The 19073-nt window shown below is 38.5% G+C and overlaps 3 protein-coding genes across 50 annotated transcripts in view; 1 reads left to right on the top strand and 2 right to left on the bottom strand.

Moving 5' to 3' along the window:
- LOC143019650 (dual specificity mitogen-activated protein kinase kinase 4-like) overlaps positions 1–2831 on the bottom strand; it is a 73910-nt gene extending 71079 nt beyond the window's left edge. For 5 of the 9 annotated variants that reach the window (XM_076175532.1, XM_076175529.1, XM_076175531.1 and 2 more), the window contains exon 1: positions 2487–2831. In XM_076175532.1, coding sequence (XP_076031647.1) covers positions 2487–2541 — 55 coding nt within the window. In that variant the 5' untranslated portion in view covers positions 2542–2831. The remainder of the gene's footprint in view (positions 1–2486) is intronic. The other 4 variants (XM_076175537.1, XM_076175535.1, XM_076175536.1 and 1 more) reach the window with 2 other exon arrangements.
- A 494-nt stretch (positions 2832–3325) lies between these two features.
- LOC143019651 (transmembrane protein 14C) lies at positions 3326–11479 on the top strand. The gene is made up of 3 exons (XM_076175539.1): positions 3326–3565; positions 8749–8938; positions 11163–11479. Exons 1-3 carry the CDS (start codon positions 3490–3492, stop codon positions 11224–11226), a joined length of 330 nt encoding a protein of 109 aa, XP_076031654.1. The 5' UTR covers positions 3326–3489; the 3' UTR covers positions 11227–11479.
- Positions 11480–16857: 5378 nt separating this feature from the next.
- The window catches only part of sw (cytoplasmic dynein 1 intermediate chain short wing), an 80620-nt gene continuing 78404 nt past the window's right edge, over positions 16858–19073 (bottom strand). For all 40 annotated transcript variants that reach the window (XM_076175500.1, XM_076175515.1, XM_076175488.1 and 37 more), the window contains one exon: positions 16858–18903. In XM_076175500.1, coding sequence (XP_076031615.1) covers positions 18754–18903 — 150 coding nt within the window. In that variant the 3' untranslated portion in view covers positions 16858–18753. The remainder of the gene's footprint in view (positions 18904–19073) is intronic.

Raw genomic sequence — 19073 nt, 5'->3', positions numbered from 1 at the left:
CCAAGGATAAGATAAATTGTGTTTTGAGCACCAGGACTTCATCACACCATTTGATTATGTGGTAAATACATATAATAATAATTTGGTTGGGTGTATATTTATAGGTGGGTGGGGACGATCACCAACTACTTTTTTTTATATGGCCTAACTCTGCCCAATCTAGAAATCCTGCCTACAATAAGCAAGACTCAACTGGAATAATTATATTAAGGCCACCATCCAGTTGTAAAACAGTACCAACACAGAATACTCTTAGCCACAATATGTTTGCAGATGACACCAAAATCATAAGAGTAAAAAATGAGGATGGACTATTGCAAAAAGATCTAAACACTATTTTAGCATGGAGCCAAGAATGGGAAATGAAATTCAACATAAAAGAATGCAAAGTATATACTGGAAATGGGTAATAGTGGCAAAAAAAACATCCTTAAACTATTCATTGGGAAGTGAACCCATTACAAAAGCAAATGAAGAAAAAGACCTGGCAGTGTAAGTAAAAGATAACCTGTCACCTGACAGACATATCAGTGGATTGTAGGAGAGACATATGAACTACTGCAGAAGATCAAAGTGGCATTTTGCCATATTGACGAAGAGATGACGAAAAAAATAATCGAAACCCTGATATGTCCAAGACTGGAATATGCATCTGTAGTATGGTCCTAACACAGAATGAAGGATGTAAACAAGATTGAGAGAATACAAAGGGTAGCAACCAAACTAGTCCCTACACTTCCAGATAAGCCATATGAGGCAAGACTAATATCACTGGGTCTGCAAACTTTGAAAGATTGAAGAAAAAGAAAAGAAAAGAAAAAAAAGAGGTGATATGATTATGATATTCAGGTCACTAAAGGGGATAGATTGCATTGATAGAAGAGATCTCCTGATTACAGATGGGAGGGCTTTAAGAGATTATGGGAGCAAATTAAGAAAGACCATATGTCTAAAGGATGTGAAGAAATACAGTTTTCCATATAGATGCATAAATATTTGGAATAGCTTTGGAAGTGAAATAGCCCCAGCTCAAACAATACATGAGTTCAAATCTAAATATGATTGGAAATCAAGGATATGGATTAAGTTGAAACTGTTCATGAACTTGAGGCTATGATAAAAAAAATTGAGAGTAGGAGACAGGACCCAATGAGTGTTGCTCATTTCCTGTATAGTACAAATAGGTAAATACAATTAAATTGCCCTAGGTGCAATCACCGCATACAAGACACCAAACATCTCATTCTACACTGCCCTACCTACCCTTACCCAGACAAGAAAACAACTCTTACTTGAGTGACTAGCAAGCCAATTAGTGGCCATTGCCAGTTACTTGGGACTCACTGTCACCTGCAAGAGATCTGAGACAATGATTTAAGTGATCTCATGTTTCAGATTAATCATTAATGCTTCATAAACACTATTATAAAAAATTAAACAATAGAGTTTAGAGGTATAGACAGAATTTCCTAAATTATCTATTTGCCCTATTCATTCTCATAATTACGCATCCTTTAACCTGAATTTCTGCATGAAAGATTTCCATTTTTGCATAAATTCTAAAGTTAACTATAAATATAGTTTGGTAATTCACAAGGTCACTCAAGAAATACTCTTCTTGTCCCACTTTTCATTTATAAGCCTTCTACGGTAAATTTTTAGAAGTGCACACCTAAGCGATATAGCAATAGGAAATTAAATAATAATCTTATAAATTATAATACATCAACATAATATATATTATTCTTGGCAAAAATCAATAACAGAAAAAGTTATTAAAACTATACATAAACATAGCCACTTTAGCTATATTTTGGTAGATGTGAAGGTCGAAGAAATTAAAATATGATAAATTCTTCTAGTCTACCCTAACTTAAACTACCTAACCAGTATTTATTAATGCAGTACCTATAATTCTAGGTCATTAGGCTCTTCAATGCCTTCAACCTTCTAATCTATCAAAACATAGATGGCATCTAAAGGAGTCAACACAACATTTGTTTGTGCATAGCTTTTAGCGTCATTTTCTTTTATTGATTTCCACCAAGAAAAATATTTATTACATGGATGTATTATGATTTACAAAATTAATATTTAATTTTTTAATGCTATATTGCATAGATGTGCACTTCTAGAAAATATCCCTTATACTTTTTACAAGCTATATATTTTTTTTATCACTGAATTTCTTGTTAATAAAAACTTAACTAACTTTATCTCAAAAACAGCGACCTATATAATTAAGATTAAAACTTAAATACTATCAAGAGGCACTATGGTCACAAAATTTAATTTGATGCATATATTCTGACATAAGGTTGGTGATAATATGGAATACATACAGAAGGCTCTCCAGAGGAGGATACACTGGCCCTTAGTATGGGGCAGTAAATAAACTCCAAAACTGAAGATGTTAAAATTTCAATTTTTGTTAATCTGAACTGTCACTCAATCACTGACACAAAAGATATGAAAAGTCGTATTACCTGTTGAAGTTAGAGGTAAAGATGGTCTACTTGAGCCTTGTGCTTGATCAGCCATTCTTGCATGGGATTTTTTTTTCTGTCAGCCCGAATTATTCCCAACCACCACCTCCAGCACTTAGTACTTCTAGTGCTACCAACACCCACACTTCTTCACCATCTCTTTTGCCAGTTGGTGATAACACACATTCATTTCATAGTAGACTTTAACTACTGCTTTGGAGCTGCAATGTGGATTATTGTTATAATGCTACTTGATTATTTCACACCTTGTAATTTGGGAATACTTGTCAATAGCAATCACGTATGTACAAGTAATATCATTTCAAAACAACCAAGACTGAGGAAGAAGAACAAAATATGCATATAATTTAAAGAATCAAACTGTCTATTCACCTGGTTCGTGTAATTTCTTCTCTCAAGAAAGGAATTTGATCATCCAACAAGAGTCGCTGACTCTAACCTTAACTATAGTATCTATATATCTCACTTTTCCTGTCCCAGCATTCCACATCTTTTGAAAACAATAATATTTACACGTTCTGCCGTCTAATTTAGGAACTTTGTACCTGGATATTTAGGTAGTAACAAAGTTACTATAATAGCTGGAAACAGATCATATTACATTATTATGGGAGCATACACAACAAAATGAAAATCCAGCTTAAACCCCATGCATTTTCCTATATTTTCGTTCGTTCGCTAACTACGAATATTTTATAATAATTCTGATTTAGAAAGTAAAAAAGGCACAATACAAACGAAATTCCCCTTTGTCCAGACCTTGTTATAGAAAACGTTATATTAGAACAGTATTTCAATAGTATTTAAATCAACCTTTGGCAACTTTCGAAACAAAATAGATAAAATACCAATCCCTCAAAGATAAACATTGGATCCAGTCTCTGAAGGACGTAGGTCGTGTTTGTGGTGTTGCGTTGCGCGTAAAGTTAACCAACGAGGATAATATTTTTCTGAAAAGACGGTTCATTTATTTTCATGAACTATGGTAGCTGACTTGATTAGTTATGCATATGCAGCTTCAGTTACCCTTGGAGGCGTTGTTGGGTATGTTAAAGCAGGTGAGCCATTCAATGTGATGATGCAATCTGTAATGCATACCATTACTTTACGATCGTTGGATATTAATTGACAGTTCTATACAAGCTCGAATTATTGGAAAGTGCACATTTATTTTGGTAAAGAATTCTAAAATGCAGAGGCCGTCTATTCGTTTGTTCTCGATAACCTCCCACCACTACCAGGCATGTCCGTTCTCCATTTAACCTAACTATAACACTGATGTAACTTTTTGGCATGGGGCCCGGGGGCCCCGCCCCCGTCGAGTCCCGCCAAACCAAGTAACCAAATACAATCGACCTACATTCAACACTCACAGCAGAGACCCTCAACTTTAGGGTGGATGCTGTCATCCCCAAATGCATTAATCTTTATTATACTGATTGTAATTTAAAGTCTTAAGACCATAATTATTTTCGATGCATGCACTGACAAATTAGGGGAATAGTATTGCCCTCATTTTCTGATCTCAAATAGCCTTTCATTGACAAATTCAAAGAACAGTTTTTTATCAGTATATATTACATCAGAAAACTTGATCATTGTACATTCTTTAACATTATAATTATAATTGACTAAAAAAATCCTCAAGGTAGTGTTTGATTGAGTCTAGACTCACAGAAATATACCAAGCAATGCCTTTGCTAATTCAATAAGCTGCATGACATGTTGATGCTGTCTTCAGTTTTGTTGAGCAAGTTGATTCCAAAGAAAATCTCCAGAAGTGAACACCTAAGCAATATATCAATAGAAAATTAGATATTAATTTTGAAGAATTATAATACAAGGGAGATAGCCAAAAAACAAGGCATGATTTTTTTTATTATAATACGTCAATGTAATATGTGTTTTTATTGGCAGAAATCAGTAACAAAAAAGTTTTTAAAAGCCATATATTAACAACAACATGGACATCAGCAAGCTTCGAGATGCCATGTTTGATTTAGTTTGGTGTCAAAGATAAACTAATGATAATCTAATAAATTGGTCTAACCTAACCTGACTTCCTATGGGGTATGGTATGCATTTACCATTCTTAGAGGTCATCAGACTATCTTAGACCAATTTATTAGATTTTCATTACAGTAGTTCATCTTCCATAACAAATATGACATCTCGAAGCTCACCATCATCCAATTTGTTGCGAGGATATCACTTTTAGTAAGGTTTTTGGTATTTATTTTTGCCAAGAAAAACAGATATGTTGATGTATTTTAATTCACAAAATTAATATATATATAATATATATATATATATATATATATGTATATATCTCACATAGGTGTGCTCTTCTGGAGTAATACTGATTCCAAGCTTATGAGACAATCATATGGTAAAGTTGTCTTAGGGGATTAGAAATTGAAAATTATCATAAACCTTATTTTGTTTTGAAAATATAATTTTACAATAATTTTGTTGTTGACTGGAGTGGGATTTGAATGAATATATATATATATATATATATATATATATATGATGTAGAATATGGACTGAAATCTATTGTCTCCAAATTTGCTGATGATACAAAGCTGTGCAGAATGGCAAATGATCACTTAAATCAATTAGATATTCAAGAAGATCTAAATAAACTATAGCAATGGTTTCAAAAGTGACTAATAAGTAAATGTAAGGTTATGCACATAGGTAAAAATAACAATAAGTATGATTATAAGTTGTTTGGAAATTCAGTAACAAAATTGGGTAGTGAAAAAGATCTCGGCGTAATTATCAGTAATGATCTCAAATCATCTAAGCAGTGTATTTCTTCCACAGAGAAAGCAATTAAGATTCTAAGACTGATTATGCAACTTTTTGATTTTAAAAGTCCATCTGTCACTAATAAGCTATATGTAATATGCTGTTTCTATATGGTCACTGAATCTCATTAAAGACATTGACAGATTGGAAAAAGTATAATGGCAAGCCACAAAACTGATTCCAAATATCAGAAATAAATCGGTAATTTTTTGGAAGTGCACACACATGCAATATAGCATTAGAAAATTAGATATTAACATTGTAAATTATAATGTACCAACATCCAAGTTGTTGCAAGGCTATCACTCCCATCTACCACCCTCCCTCCCTCTAATCTTGGCTCCTCCTGGATGACAGGTCATCCCTGCATCTCACCCACTGTCCTGGGTCAGAAGCAGTGTCACAAGACAGAGCACATCCACAGCAAGGCCACTTCATTAAATTGGCGACCCCCCCTCTTTGTCCCCTCATGCAGAAATGGAGAAGACAGGGAGAAATCCCTTTGGGCTGTGTCAGTATATTTTCCACACATACTCCCTCACCCCCCCATCCCCCACCCACTCCCCCTCATGTATCACAGCATCATCCATACACAACTATTCTCCACTCACCCCTATATTCTGTCCTCTCCCATCCTTCCTCAACAGACATTCTCCTCTTTTCCAATGCCCCTTTTACTCCATCTATCCATTTCATCCTTGGTTACCCCCTCATGTTCACTCCTTCCACCTCTGCCTTCCACACCTCTTTTACTAATCTTTAAAAGTTTTACATGAGTATTAAATGTTGTGTGAGAGTGGGGAAAGAGTGAGTGGTTTAAAGTAAAGGTAGGGCTGCACCAGGATTGCATAAAGTTAACATGGTTGTTCATTGCGTATATGAATGGGATGATGGAGGTAAATGTTAAGGTGGTAGGAAAGGATTTGGATCTAGTGAGCATGAGTGGTGGGTAGTGGGTGGTGAGCCAAATTTTGTTTGTAGAGGGTATGTGAGAGGAGGAAGCTGAAAGTAAATATGGGTAAAAGTAAGGTGATGAGATGTACAGGGAGTGAGGGTGGAAATGTGTTGATTTCATTTATTGTCAAAAGTCAAACTTTTAAACTGCATTCTTATATTTAAGGCCCAAGAACAAAACTCTTTAGTACTTAGCCAGAGGTTTCGGTTGACTTGTCTTAGATGTACTAATTATAACCCATAAGGATTAACTTGTAAGAAACACCCAAAGAAAATGAGAAGTGCCCCTATGACGAAAACAGACCTACCAAAGAAATAGAACAGCATGAGAAGAAAGTATATATATATTCTTCAGAGAAATTAAAGAGGCTCAGATCAACAGAAAGGTGCTGCTCAATAGCAGAAGGAATTGGTCTTTTGAGGTCTGCTTATAAAGATAAACTACTGTTATCAGTGAGATAAGATTTGAGGGGTGTGTTATCAGTTGTTCGATGCATTTACAGGGAACAGGTTGAATAAATAGATCTGCATTGTAAAGGGTTAAGGCTTGGACTTCATTCTGAAGATGAGTACCATGAATACCCTCTAATCAGAGGAAACACTACCTGCTGCAAGATATATAAATTATGATATGGTCTATAAGTGATGTAGAGATGGAAGTCTTTTGTAGTTTTCAAAAGTTTCATTAAGGTTGTCCCTGCTACAGCTTGAAGAGTTAAAGATTACCGAGACATATTTAGTGGTTCATGTTAATATATCACCTCAAATATTTTGCTGGAGACTCATGGCCTCAAGGCTACATTGTATATGAATTTTGGTCACTGTAAGATGACATGTTCATATTGTCAGGAATACAGTCTTAGATATATCCAACACACCAAATCTTGGAACCACCACCTGTACTGCAGAGAGAGAGGGAAAAAAATTAAGCATAACTATTACATAATGCATATAAGGTCTTTTCCTCTTTTTTACAAGCTTAGAGCTCTCCAAACCATACATTTATCATACCAAACTAGAACCACCACTTGCACTGCATAAAATAAAATCTTGAAGTATAGCTACATAGAAACCCTAATACATCCAAGACTGGAATATGTGTCATTGGTATGGTCCCCACACAGTGAAGGATATAAGCAAGATCGAGAGAATACAAAGGGGCAGCAACCAAATTGGTCAACAGCCTGACAAATAAAATATATGAAGACTAAAAGCACTGGGTCTTCCAACTTTGAAAGATTGAAGAGAAAGAGGTGATATGATTACAGTATTCAGGTCACTAAAGGGGATAGATTAGATTGACCAAGAGATCTCCTGATTAAAGATGGGAGGGCTTTCAGAGGTCATAGGAGCAAATTAAGAAAGACCACATGTCTAAAGGATGTAAAGAAATACAGTTTTTCATATAGATACATAAATACTCTCACCATTTCCGATCCTAACACAAGCTCTACAACTCATGTTAAGACTTTTGACTACCCTACAACTCATGTTAAGACTTTTGACTACCCTCAACAATTCTCCCCCTATATAAGCACTCCTCCAGTCCTCTTGCACATTCTCCTCCCTTAGGCACACATGAAACCATGAAACAAACCTTACTAGCTAGCCCACTTTGACAGGTCCTCCCTTCATCACACTCCACATGACACCCATCCAACCCAGGGTCTTTGTCTATATACCAAGAACTTTTTCCCCTTATAAGGGAGGTAGCCAAGTCAGAGGCACATACCTATTTCAACCCATTTCACTTCCCTCCTCCACCCCTTCCACCCCAGATACTCATGGATGATGGGTCATCCCTGCATCTGCCAATTGCCCTGGGTCAAACACAATGTAGCAAGACACACTACATCCACAGTGAGGCCGCTTTACTTAATCGGCGACCCCCCTCTCCATCCCCTCATGCAGAAAAAGAGAAGATGGGGAGAAATCCCTTCAGGCTGTGTCAAAATATCATTCACACATAAGCACCCCCTACCCCCCATCCACCAGCCCTCCCATTCTTGCATGACAGTATCATCCATACACAGTCATTTTCCACTCATCCCTATCTCCTGCCTTCTCCCTTCCTTGCTCAGTAGACATTCCTCTCTTGTTCAGTGCCACCTTCACCTCATCCATCCATTTCATATTTTTAATAGCCCATAACCCTATAATTTTCTTCAATCAGTCATTTTTTTTTTTAGAATTCTCACTGCCACAATCTATCCCTAACCTCTCCATTCAGGAGTTTTCTGAAATACTTTTTCCTTTTATCACCTTTACTTCCTTGTCATAAACGAGTTTACAGGCTTTTCCTGTATTTAAGAATTAGTTTGGTGTGTTAATGAACTTATAAGGGAAAACCCTGTGTAAAGAAGTTTATTAGTTGGATGTTTGTAGCCCAGGGTTAGTTTATTGTTGTAGTTTGATAAATGTTGTGTGTTAGGAATCTTGTCTACATATACATAATCACAACTTTATTTACCAGGAAGTGTACCGTCCTTGGGGGCGGGGTTGCTCTTTGGTTCCTTGCTGACCTATGGGGCATACCAGTTGAGTGAAAACCCAAACAACTACTACCTGACACTTGGCACCAGCACTGCTCTTGGAGGTCTAATGGGCATGCGCTACATTAAGAGTGGCAAATTTATGCCTCCTGGTTTTATTGCTGTTTTGAGGTGAGTCCAGCTAAATTATGTATGGAGAATATTTATCTAATTAAAGGTCAGAATGCACAATAGGAGACACTTTCAAAACTTCAAGCAGAGTAAATAAAAAAGCATTGCCAACCATTCCCATGAAATATTTTTATATCAGAATTGAATTTAGGCAACAAAAATGCAATTTTTCAGCTCTTAAATAAATTGTCTGTACTTCGAAAACAGCTTCAGCTATTGTCAGGAATTATCGGAAGTGTGATGTATGAGTAGTCAAACATTACTATTCACAAGCCATTGTTTGCCATCGTTAAACATTGAATCTATTGAATAGCTATGAGAAAATTGAATCATGGTCTACTGTGTATCTACTGAGTGTAAAAATGGTTAAGGAATGTACTAACAAAACCAACACTGTCACTAATTTGGATTTTCACATATTTAAGACTAAGCCCCCATCCTATTTCTTATGTTTTGGGATCCTCCCTTGTAATATATAGTATCCTAACTTATATGAACACAAAAAATTTCATGCAGAAGGTTCCTTATAAAGTATAAAAGTCCCTCCCTCTATTACTACAGGATACTCAACAAGGCATATTACAAAGATGGGAAAACATATTTATTTAGATCTTTGGTCATGGATTCATACTAGTTATATCATTTGATAGTCCAATTTGAACCATTAATGGTACAATAAATGTCTTTCTCATCATGTTTATCACAAAATTATGAATTTTGTTGAATTTTTCCCTTGTGCAAGACTGTATGCCAATTTCAGCACCATATGTTCAGTTATTGCTGGGTAGCAAAAGTCTACCCAAACTTTTTTGTCATCTCTCATGATCTAGTTAATGATTCTAAAGAATAACCAAGGGGATATTCCACACACATGAAAACCCCCCAGCCAATAGACTATAGGCGTAGGTAGCCTTTATAATGTACATTTTGTGAGCCTGCACAGATTATGAATATTCATAAAATGTGTAGCACCAATGAATTCATAATTGGACACACAGATAACAAATCCATTTGACATGCACATATTATGATTTGTAAAACGGTTAGGTTAGGATCATAATGTGTGCATGTCTAATGGATTCATTATATATGCACCGATTGTGAATTCATTATTGGTGCTGTGCATTATAACATATTCATAATCTGTGCAGGTTCATAAAATGTGCATGACAGCCTACACAAATGACATACCACAGTCAGTTTGGCTTCAGATCTGGAAGGTCATGAGTGTCGAACCTTTTGAGCTTTTACTCTCTTGCTGTGGTACAGATTAAAGAGTGTAATGAGGAATAGACATTTGGGAATGGATGCGAAGAGGAGACTGTATGAAGGAGTGATTGTGCCAACAGCACTGTATGGGGCAGAAACGTGGAACATAAGAGAAGAAGAGAGAAGGAGTTTGAATGTGTTTGAGATGAGGTGTCTGAGAAGTATGGTGGGGGTTACTAGGCTGGATAGAGTGAGAAATGAGGAGGTGAGGAGGAGAACAGGGGTGAAAAAGGATTTGGGAGATAGGGTTGATGAAAATATTAGGATGGTTTGGACACATGGAAAGAATGAGTGAAGAAAGACTAGTAAAAGAAGTATGGAAGGCAGATGTGGAGGGAGTGAACATGAGGGGACGTCCTAGGATGAGGTGGATGGATGGGGTGAAGGGGGCTTTGGGGAAGAGGGGAATGTCTGTTGAGGAAGGAAGGGAGAGGACGGAAGACAGAGGTGAGTGGAGAATGGTTGTATATGGATGATGTTGTGACTGCATGAGGAGGAATGGGCGGGGGGGGGGGGTGGGGTAGTATGTGTGAGTAATTTTTGACGCAGAACTAAGGGATTTATCAACGTACTCGACTTATATCCTAAGTGCGACGGAGAGGGGAGGTCGCCGATTAAATGAAGCGGCCTCGCTGTGGATGTACTGTGTCTTGCGACACTGCTTCTGACCCAGGGCGGTGGGCAGGGTGCAGGGATGACCCGTCATCCAGGAGGTGCTCAGATGAAAGGAAGGGTGGGAGGGGTGTGGAGTGTATTTAGGGATAAAATGGGTGGGAGTGATTTTATGCCTTTCCCTTTTTTGGCTACCTCCCTTGGAAGGGGGAAAAAGCCTTGGTATATGTATGTATGTATGTAGGAGTGTATTTGTAAATGTCTGTAGGTTGAATAGCATTGTATGAAAAACTATGGCAGCAGTTGAAGGTGTTTTAATGATATTTTTGCTACTTTATTGCAGCCTTGCGATGGTTTTGCGACTGGGTGTTCGAGCAGCGGGATTAACAGCTACAAAGCAAGAATAGGTGTGGTATGTATATTGCATGTAGTTGGAAAGAAGACCAAGATGAGTATACTGTGTATACATGCTCCTTTTTCATCTCCCTTCAAGGTTAAACTTTACATTTCATAGTCTATGTGGGACTTGGACTTGGCAATTCACAAATGGTATGGGTATATGTAACATTTATTTTTTTGTACTGAAGTAGCTTGACTCTTAAGAGGTATTTGTTGATTATGTGATTGTATTAGCATCCATTAAAATATGTGAATTAAAAATATTTTTTATTAATTAAACCTAAAAAAATGGAAATGTGAAATAGAAAATTGATTAATGGATTGAATAGAATAAAAATGTATATCTTTCATGCATGAAATAGAAAATTAATTAATTGATTGAAAGGAATAAAAATGTATATTTTCCATATATGGTATTCATGGAACATAAGAGAGGAAGATTTTTAATGTGTTTAGGTGAAATGTCTGAGAAGTATGGTAGGGGTTTCTAAGCTGTATAGAATAAAAAACAAGGAGGTGAGGAGGAGAGCAGGGGTGGAAAGGGAGTTGGGAGATTGGGTTGTTGAAAGAGTATTGGGATGGTTCGGACGCATGGAAAGACTGAGTGAAAAAAAAAATAGTAAAAAAAAATGTGTGGAAAAGAGGTAGAAGTGAACATGAAGGGATGACCAAGAATGAGATGGATGGATGAAGTAAAAGGGGCATTGGGAAAGAGGGAAATGTCTGTTGAGGAAGGAAGGGAGAAGACAGAAGATAGGGGCGAGTGGAGAATGGTTGTGTATGGATGATGCTGCAATGCATGGAAGGGAGTGGGGGATGGGGGTTGAGGGAGTATGTGTGAATGATATTTTCATGCAGCCCAAAGGGATTTCTCCCTGTATTCTCTTTTTTTTGTATGAGGGGGTGAAGAGTGGGGTTGCCGATTAAATGAAGCAGCCTTGCTGTAGATGTGCTATGTCTTGCTGCATTGCTCCTGACTAGGGACCTCAGACTACTGAAATTTTCAAATTGATGGATTTTCATTGTACTTAAATTCCTTATAAAATGAATATCATATACTTACATATACCAAGTTCTCTTACAAGGGAGATAGCCAAAGTCAAAGGCATAAATCTACTCCCACCCATTTCATCTAAACATACTCCACTCCCATTCACTACCCCTCCTTCCCTTTTTTCTTAGCTCTTCCTGGATGATGAGTCATCCGTGCAACTTGCCCACTGCCCTGGGTTTGAAACAATGCAACAAGACACAGCACATCCACAGCAAGGCCACTTCATTTAATCAGCGACACCCCCTCTCCATCCCCTCCTACAGAAAGAGATGACAGGTAGAAATCCCTATGGGCTGCATTAAAATATCATTCACACATACTCCCCACCCACTCCCTTCCATGCATCACAGCAATATCCCTACACAACCATTCTCCACCCACACCTATCTTCTGTCTTCTCTCTTCCTTCCTCAACAGACGTTCCTCTCTTTCCCAATGCCCCTTTTACCCCATCTCATCTTTGGTTGCCCCCTTGTGTTCACTTCCTCCACCTCTGCCTTCTGCACCTCGTTTACTAATCTTTCTTCACTCATTCTTTCCGTGTATCCAAACCTTCCCAATACTCTTTCATCAACCCTATCTCCCAACTCCCTTTCCACTTCTGCTCCTCTCCTCACCTCCTCATTTCTCTATCCAGCCATGTAAACCCTACCATACTTATTAGGCATTTCATCTCGCATTTAAACTCTTCCTCTTGTATGTTCCATGTTTCTGCCCCATACAGTGCTGTCGGCACAATCACCCCTTCATACAATCTCCTCTTAGTATGCATTCCCAAATGTTTATTTCTCATTACATTTTTAATCCCCCCAAGGCATTTACTTGCTTCTCCCAATTTACATTCTACCTCCACCTCCACTCCTCCCTTTCCTGCCACATTCACACCCAAGTATCTAAGGCTGTCCACTTTGTCCAGTCTCTTTACCTTAATAGTCACTTCCAATTTGCTGCCATCCTCTTCCCTTGTACATCTCATCACCTTACATTTACCCACATCAATCTTCAACTTCCTTCTTTTGCATATCTTCCCAAACTCCATTTTCTTTAACCGTCTTTAGTCCCTGGTCCATTACCCTTGCATTTACCTCTCGCATCATCCCATCCATGTATAAATTGAACAGCCATGGCGACATGACACACCCCTGGTGAAAACATTTACCTCAAACCACTTACTCCATTTCTAATTCTAACACAGGCTTTACATCACAAAAACTCTTTACTGCTCTTAACAGCTTCCCTCGTGTCCCATATATCTGCAATGCCTTCCTGTCTACCTTTACCTAAAGCTTTCTCACATATCTGCCTTACCATAAAAATTTAATCCACACAACCCCTACCTGTCCTAAACCCACACTGTTCTTCACCAATTACTCTCTCTGTTCCTCTCCTAATCCTCTCAATCAAAACCCTCCCATAAGCCTTCCCAGCTACACTCACCAAACTGATTCCTCTGAAACCACTACACTTGTCCCCTTTTCCCTTGTAAAGCAGAACTATAAATGAAACATCAAACAACCTCACCAGCCAAACTACCATCACTGTACCTTCCTTTTTTAGACACTCCACATGACACCCATCTAACCCAGGTGCCTTAACTGCTTTCATCATTTTAATAACCGCTTTCACCTCATTTTTTTTTCTTTATTTCTCCTCCATTTTCCTCATTCATCTCTGTTATTTTCTTAGCGCTTCCCAGTTCAACTACCTTTCCCTCCCTATCCTCCTTCACATTTAGCAACTCCTTAAAATAATCTGCCCATCTTCCTTTTCCCGCCATTTCTTCCATTATCATCTCTCCATCTACACCTTTTACCTTTTCTTCTCTACCCGATTTGCCACCTCTTCCTCTCTTAATTTCCTTCCAAAACATCTTTTTATTACTTTCAAAATTTTCTGTCATACTCTTACCCAATTTCATATCTGCTATCCTTTTTGCCTCCTTTATCTTATGCTTTTCTTTTCTTTGTACCTCTCATAAGATTCTCTCATCCTATTTTGCACCCAATCTGTGAATGCTCATTCCTTCTCCAACCTTCTTTGCTTCATACCACCACTCACCACCCTTCCTTCTATTTCCTCCCATCCTCCTTGTAACTCCCTCCTTGAACCATCCCAATTCCTCCACTCCTAGTTCTCTATCCTTCACTACCCCCCCCCACTCTTCTCCCAGCTTCTTGTACTCCTTTTCTCATTTAAGTAGTTTACTCAAAGCACCTCTCTACCTTCTGTCCTTTTCCTCTTTCTTCATCTATCTTCCACTCTGAACTTACCTTCCACCAAAAAATTATCTGATATTCCCCCACTTTCCTAAGAACATGTACATCCAAAACTCTTCCTACTCTTCTCCAAGTTACCACTGTATAGTCCATGAAAGCCCTATCTACCACCCTCTCCCATGTATACTTATACTTGACTTTCTTCCGAACCAATGCTATCAACTCTAGTTGCATCACCACCAACACTCCACCACACTGGCACTCCACACTTCCCAACCACTCTGTCAATTGGTTCATCTCCTACCCTAGCATTGAGATCTCCTAATACTACTACAATGACATTTCACTAAACCCTCTGCACTCCTTTCAATCTATCCATAAAGCCTCGCTTTCCTCTACACTCGTCTCACTACCAGGCCTATATGAATTTACAAAGACCCTTATCTCCCCAGTGTCACTTTTATCCACATTAACCTTAAGAAACCTTCCACTCCACCAGACACTTACCTGCCTCTCCACTTACTAGTACAACTACCCCTTCTCTCCACTCCGGACACCCTCCCAAACTTAAACTTGCCCCTTCCTTTCGACTTGGTATCACTCAATGTCAACACATCCATCTTCTCACATACTGCCTATCTCTTCCCTTTGACTCTCATCTGTATCTTATCTACACCAGACCCTCTTATGCCTTTGCTTTTTTTAAGAATGTCCCCTTTGGGGCTACAGAGTAGGATGTGTAGTCCTATTTTTGTCGCCTTTTACGACTAAAGTGGGAACACTGGCAGCATTCTTTCTCCCCTATCTTAGAGTACCATCTTTGTTAAATAAAATGCATAAAATCAGAACAGATTGATGGTTTAATCAGCAGTTTTAGTTTTCTCATGCTGGAGAACTATAGCCCTGAAGAAGTTTGCCAGAGCCACACATGGAAGCTAAATATTCCAAATGTACATACATATACCAATGGCTATTTCCCCCTTACAAGGGAGGTAGCCAAAAAACAATGTCATAAAATCCATCCCCCCTCCCAAGCTCATCCCAGACGACAGACCATCCCTGCATCTCACCTACGGCCCCAGGTCAGAAGCAGGGCAGCAAGACATCATGTCCACAGCAAGGCCGCTTCATTCAATCAGCAATCTCTCCATCCCCTTGTGCAGAAAAAGAGAGGATGGGGAGAAATCCCTTTAGGCTGCATCAAAATATCATCCTCATCCACTCCCTCATCCCACTATTCCCCATTCCCTGCCCCCTCCCTCCCAACATCCCACTCCACCCCATCCATCCCTCCCAACCCCAGTCGCCCTTCATATCCACTCCCCAACATCTGCCTTTCACATTTTCACCAATTCCTCTCCACATGTCCAAACCATCCCAACATTCCTTCATCAATCCCATTTCCCAATTTCCCCTCCACCTCCCTGCTTCTCACTCCAACCAGCCCAGCAACCCCCATTATACCTCTTAGGCACCCCATCCCAATCACATTCAAATTCTCCTCTTGTGCTCCATGCTTCCACCACACACAGTGCCATCAGCACAACCACCCCTTCACACAACCTCTTCCCAAACCTCTCATCATACTTTTCATTCCCCCAAGGCATCCACCTGCCTCTGTCCACATTCTACCTCCATCTTCACTCCCCCCCCCCCTCCTGCCACACTTACACCCAAGTATCCAGAACCATCCGCTTCGTCCAGCCTTTCCCCCCGTATTCACTTCCAATCCACTGCCACACTCTCCCCCTATGCACTCCACTTCCACCCACATCTAACTTCAACTTCCCTCCCAAACTCTGCCACCAAACCCCCCCCCCCCCATCCTGCCACAAGTGTAGTGTTGCCAGCAAAAAACAGCCAGCCCATCTCCCACTCTTCTTCACTTTCCCCAACCATCTCCAATCCCCAGCCCCCCACCCTTGCGTTCACCTCTTGCACCACCCCATCCATGTATAAATTGAACAGCCAAGGAGACATAACACATCACTGATGAAGTCCCACCCCACCTCAAACCACTCACTCTCTCCATTGGGAGCTGTCAAGTTGTTACAAGAGTGGTGGACACTCTTGTAACAACTTGACAGCTCCCAACAGCCCTTCCTAGCCCACACAGCTGCAACACCTCCCAGAGCCCCCCTGTCCACCCTGTCACAAGCCCCCTCCAAATCCATAAAGGTGAGAGAGAGAGAGAGAGAGAGAGAGAGAGAAGAGAGAGAGAGAGAGAGAGAGAGAGAGAGAGAGAGAGAGAGAGAGAGAGAGAGAGAGAGAGAGAAAATCCCCAAAGCCCTCACATATACAAAATCTCCAAATTTACAAAATAATTTTTAAAAGTACTTCTTAAAAAGTTCATAGGTATTAAAACATAATTTTTGAGATTATGATAATTTAATAGGACCCACACCTTCCCTTAGGAAGCAACAAATTAACATCACTCCTAACATTGGCACATCAACTAATAAAATATACTTCTGATATGCTTTGCAAAATCATTAAAATGTTATTGATACATAAGCACTCCAGCACATTTGTCCCATTCTGTTAAAATACATTTTAAACATCTTGTGTACTGCAAACACCTTTACTCTCTTCTATTCACTTACAAGCTGGTTTGACAAATCAAATGGGGGGAAAATGTTAAAATGAAATATCTTCCTAACTTAAAATTTGTATATGAAAGAATCCCAAAATTTTCCTCCCTTAGTATTTAATGAGCAAAGTCATATACAGTGATACCTCCTACAAGCCACAGAAACTACAGAAAGACTGGACAAACAGAACAACAATTTGTGTGAAATTCTAGAACTTTACTTGATGGTGAGCTTACGTCAGTACGAGTCAAACCCAGGTTTGTGTATTGAGAAAAGATAAAAAACACCACAATTCTACCTGGTACAGTTAAAATCTGGCTTGCTAAATGTTAGCAAAAGAACATTACTGTGACCAGACAGATGCACCAATGTGACTGGGCATTGCATGCTTTGCCTAAGGCTTGCTGCACATTAAATTACTAGTAATGAGTATACCTCCTCCACTCCAGGAGAAAATCCATTACAAGCTCTTATGTACAACTTTGAAACTAAGCTGCTCTATAATTCATTAAACAGGTTACTGTGTACAGTAGGAGGGAATTTAGGAAGTACAATATTGAAATGTATAAACACATTTTTAGAACTCAAAAGCAGATTTATGCCCTTCATGATGTAGTTGCCAATGACAAGAGTGGATGGGAAATGATATACATGTTTAGAAAATATAACCTCATTTCTATCTAAACTTCTTTCCAAATCATTGAAATTTCCTAACCTTACCAATGTGTACAAATTACATTTCCCTGTAGTCTCAAATACTTTAATAGGTTCCTGATAGATATTGATGGATATTCACTCGGCTTCCAAAGCAGAGCCAATTTATCTTCTATGCAGATCACAGCCACAAGTTAAACCTCAATATCTTTAATCTCTCCCATTATGCAAATATTTTGATATACCAACTATTTAACACATGAATCCTCACCGTAATATTTATGTTTCATGAAATACAAATTACATAAAAGTTGCGTCAAAGATACCAAGGCAACTATTAAATCTGACAATGATCAATATGATTTTATAATAAAATAATTTATTTAAATTACTATCTTCATTCAACTTGAGAGCAGCATTTCCATTTCCAGTCTATGACAACAAGTTTAAAAAACAGCTGCTACCCTATGGTCATGCTTAAAAAACATGTCCTTTAGTATGTGGTGCTTCAAAAAAAGCAACATAACATGATTGTGATGTAGCTCAATCTGTTACATCTATTAAAAAAAGCCTTATGATGTGAATGGATCAATGTAAGTACATTATGAACAATTAACCCATAGGCACCTCTTGTCCCACTATTTTCACAATAATCACATGTTTGAGATGGAGCATGGCTATAATACTGATCTTTGAAATTTTGGTAAAACATCAGTTTCAGTGGTGGAACTTGTTTTAATTTTTTTAATTTTTGTGGTGCTCTTAATTCTAAGGAGTTAAGCAGCATCTTGCATATTGGAATTCCAACAAACAAACTTTTGATGAAGCTAAATACACATTTCTGCCAGTTCAGAGACTATAAGGTTATATAACAAGACAATGCTGGAATGGTACAGATTCTGCTTATACATGTGACAGGCTTTAAGGATTTTCACACCTTTCACAACAAAGCCTATATAGCATTAATTTGTTAATTCTAACTTTTATTGTGAATAAAGGACTATGTTTAACCTAGGCAATCTATCTGAGAGATGATGACATTGATGTTAGTGAAGATAGGGAGGATTCATAGTGCCTTGTGCTCTGCTCTTCATCAGCTTGGTTGTTCTTCAGCTCACCAAGGGTGTGTACTAGTCGTGCCCAGTCATCAGCACGTGGCAGAGCCAGTTGCTGCAAAGAAGTTCATTTTCAATTTAGAAAAGATAAAAAAGATTCTCTATTATTTTCAATAATACTATGTGCATGTACTTGGCTAACCCCCTAAGAAGGAAAGATTGTTTGCACACACTCACAACATACACATTAAGACCCATGTAACACCCCTTCCATCTCAGTACCTC

Source organism: Oratosquilla oratoria, chromosome 37 (genome assembly GCF_046742065.1).
Source record: "Oratosquilla oratoria isolate Oo_2021 chromosome 37, ASM4674206v1, whole genome shotgun sequence".
In the NCBI taxonomy this organism is placed as follows: Eukaryota; Metazoa; Arthropoda; class Malacostraca; order Stomatopoda; family Squillidae; genus Oratosquilla; species Oratosquilla oratoria.
This window is presented reverse-complemented; position numbering and strand designations above follow the sequence as displayed.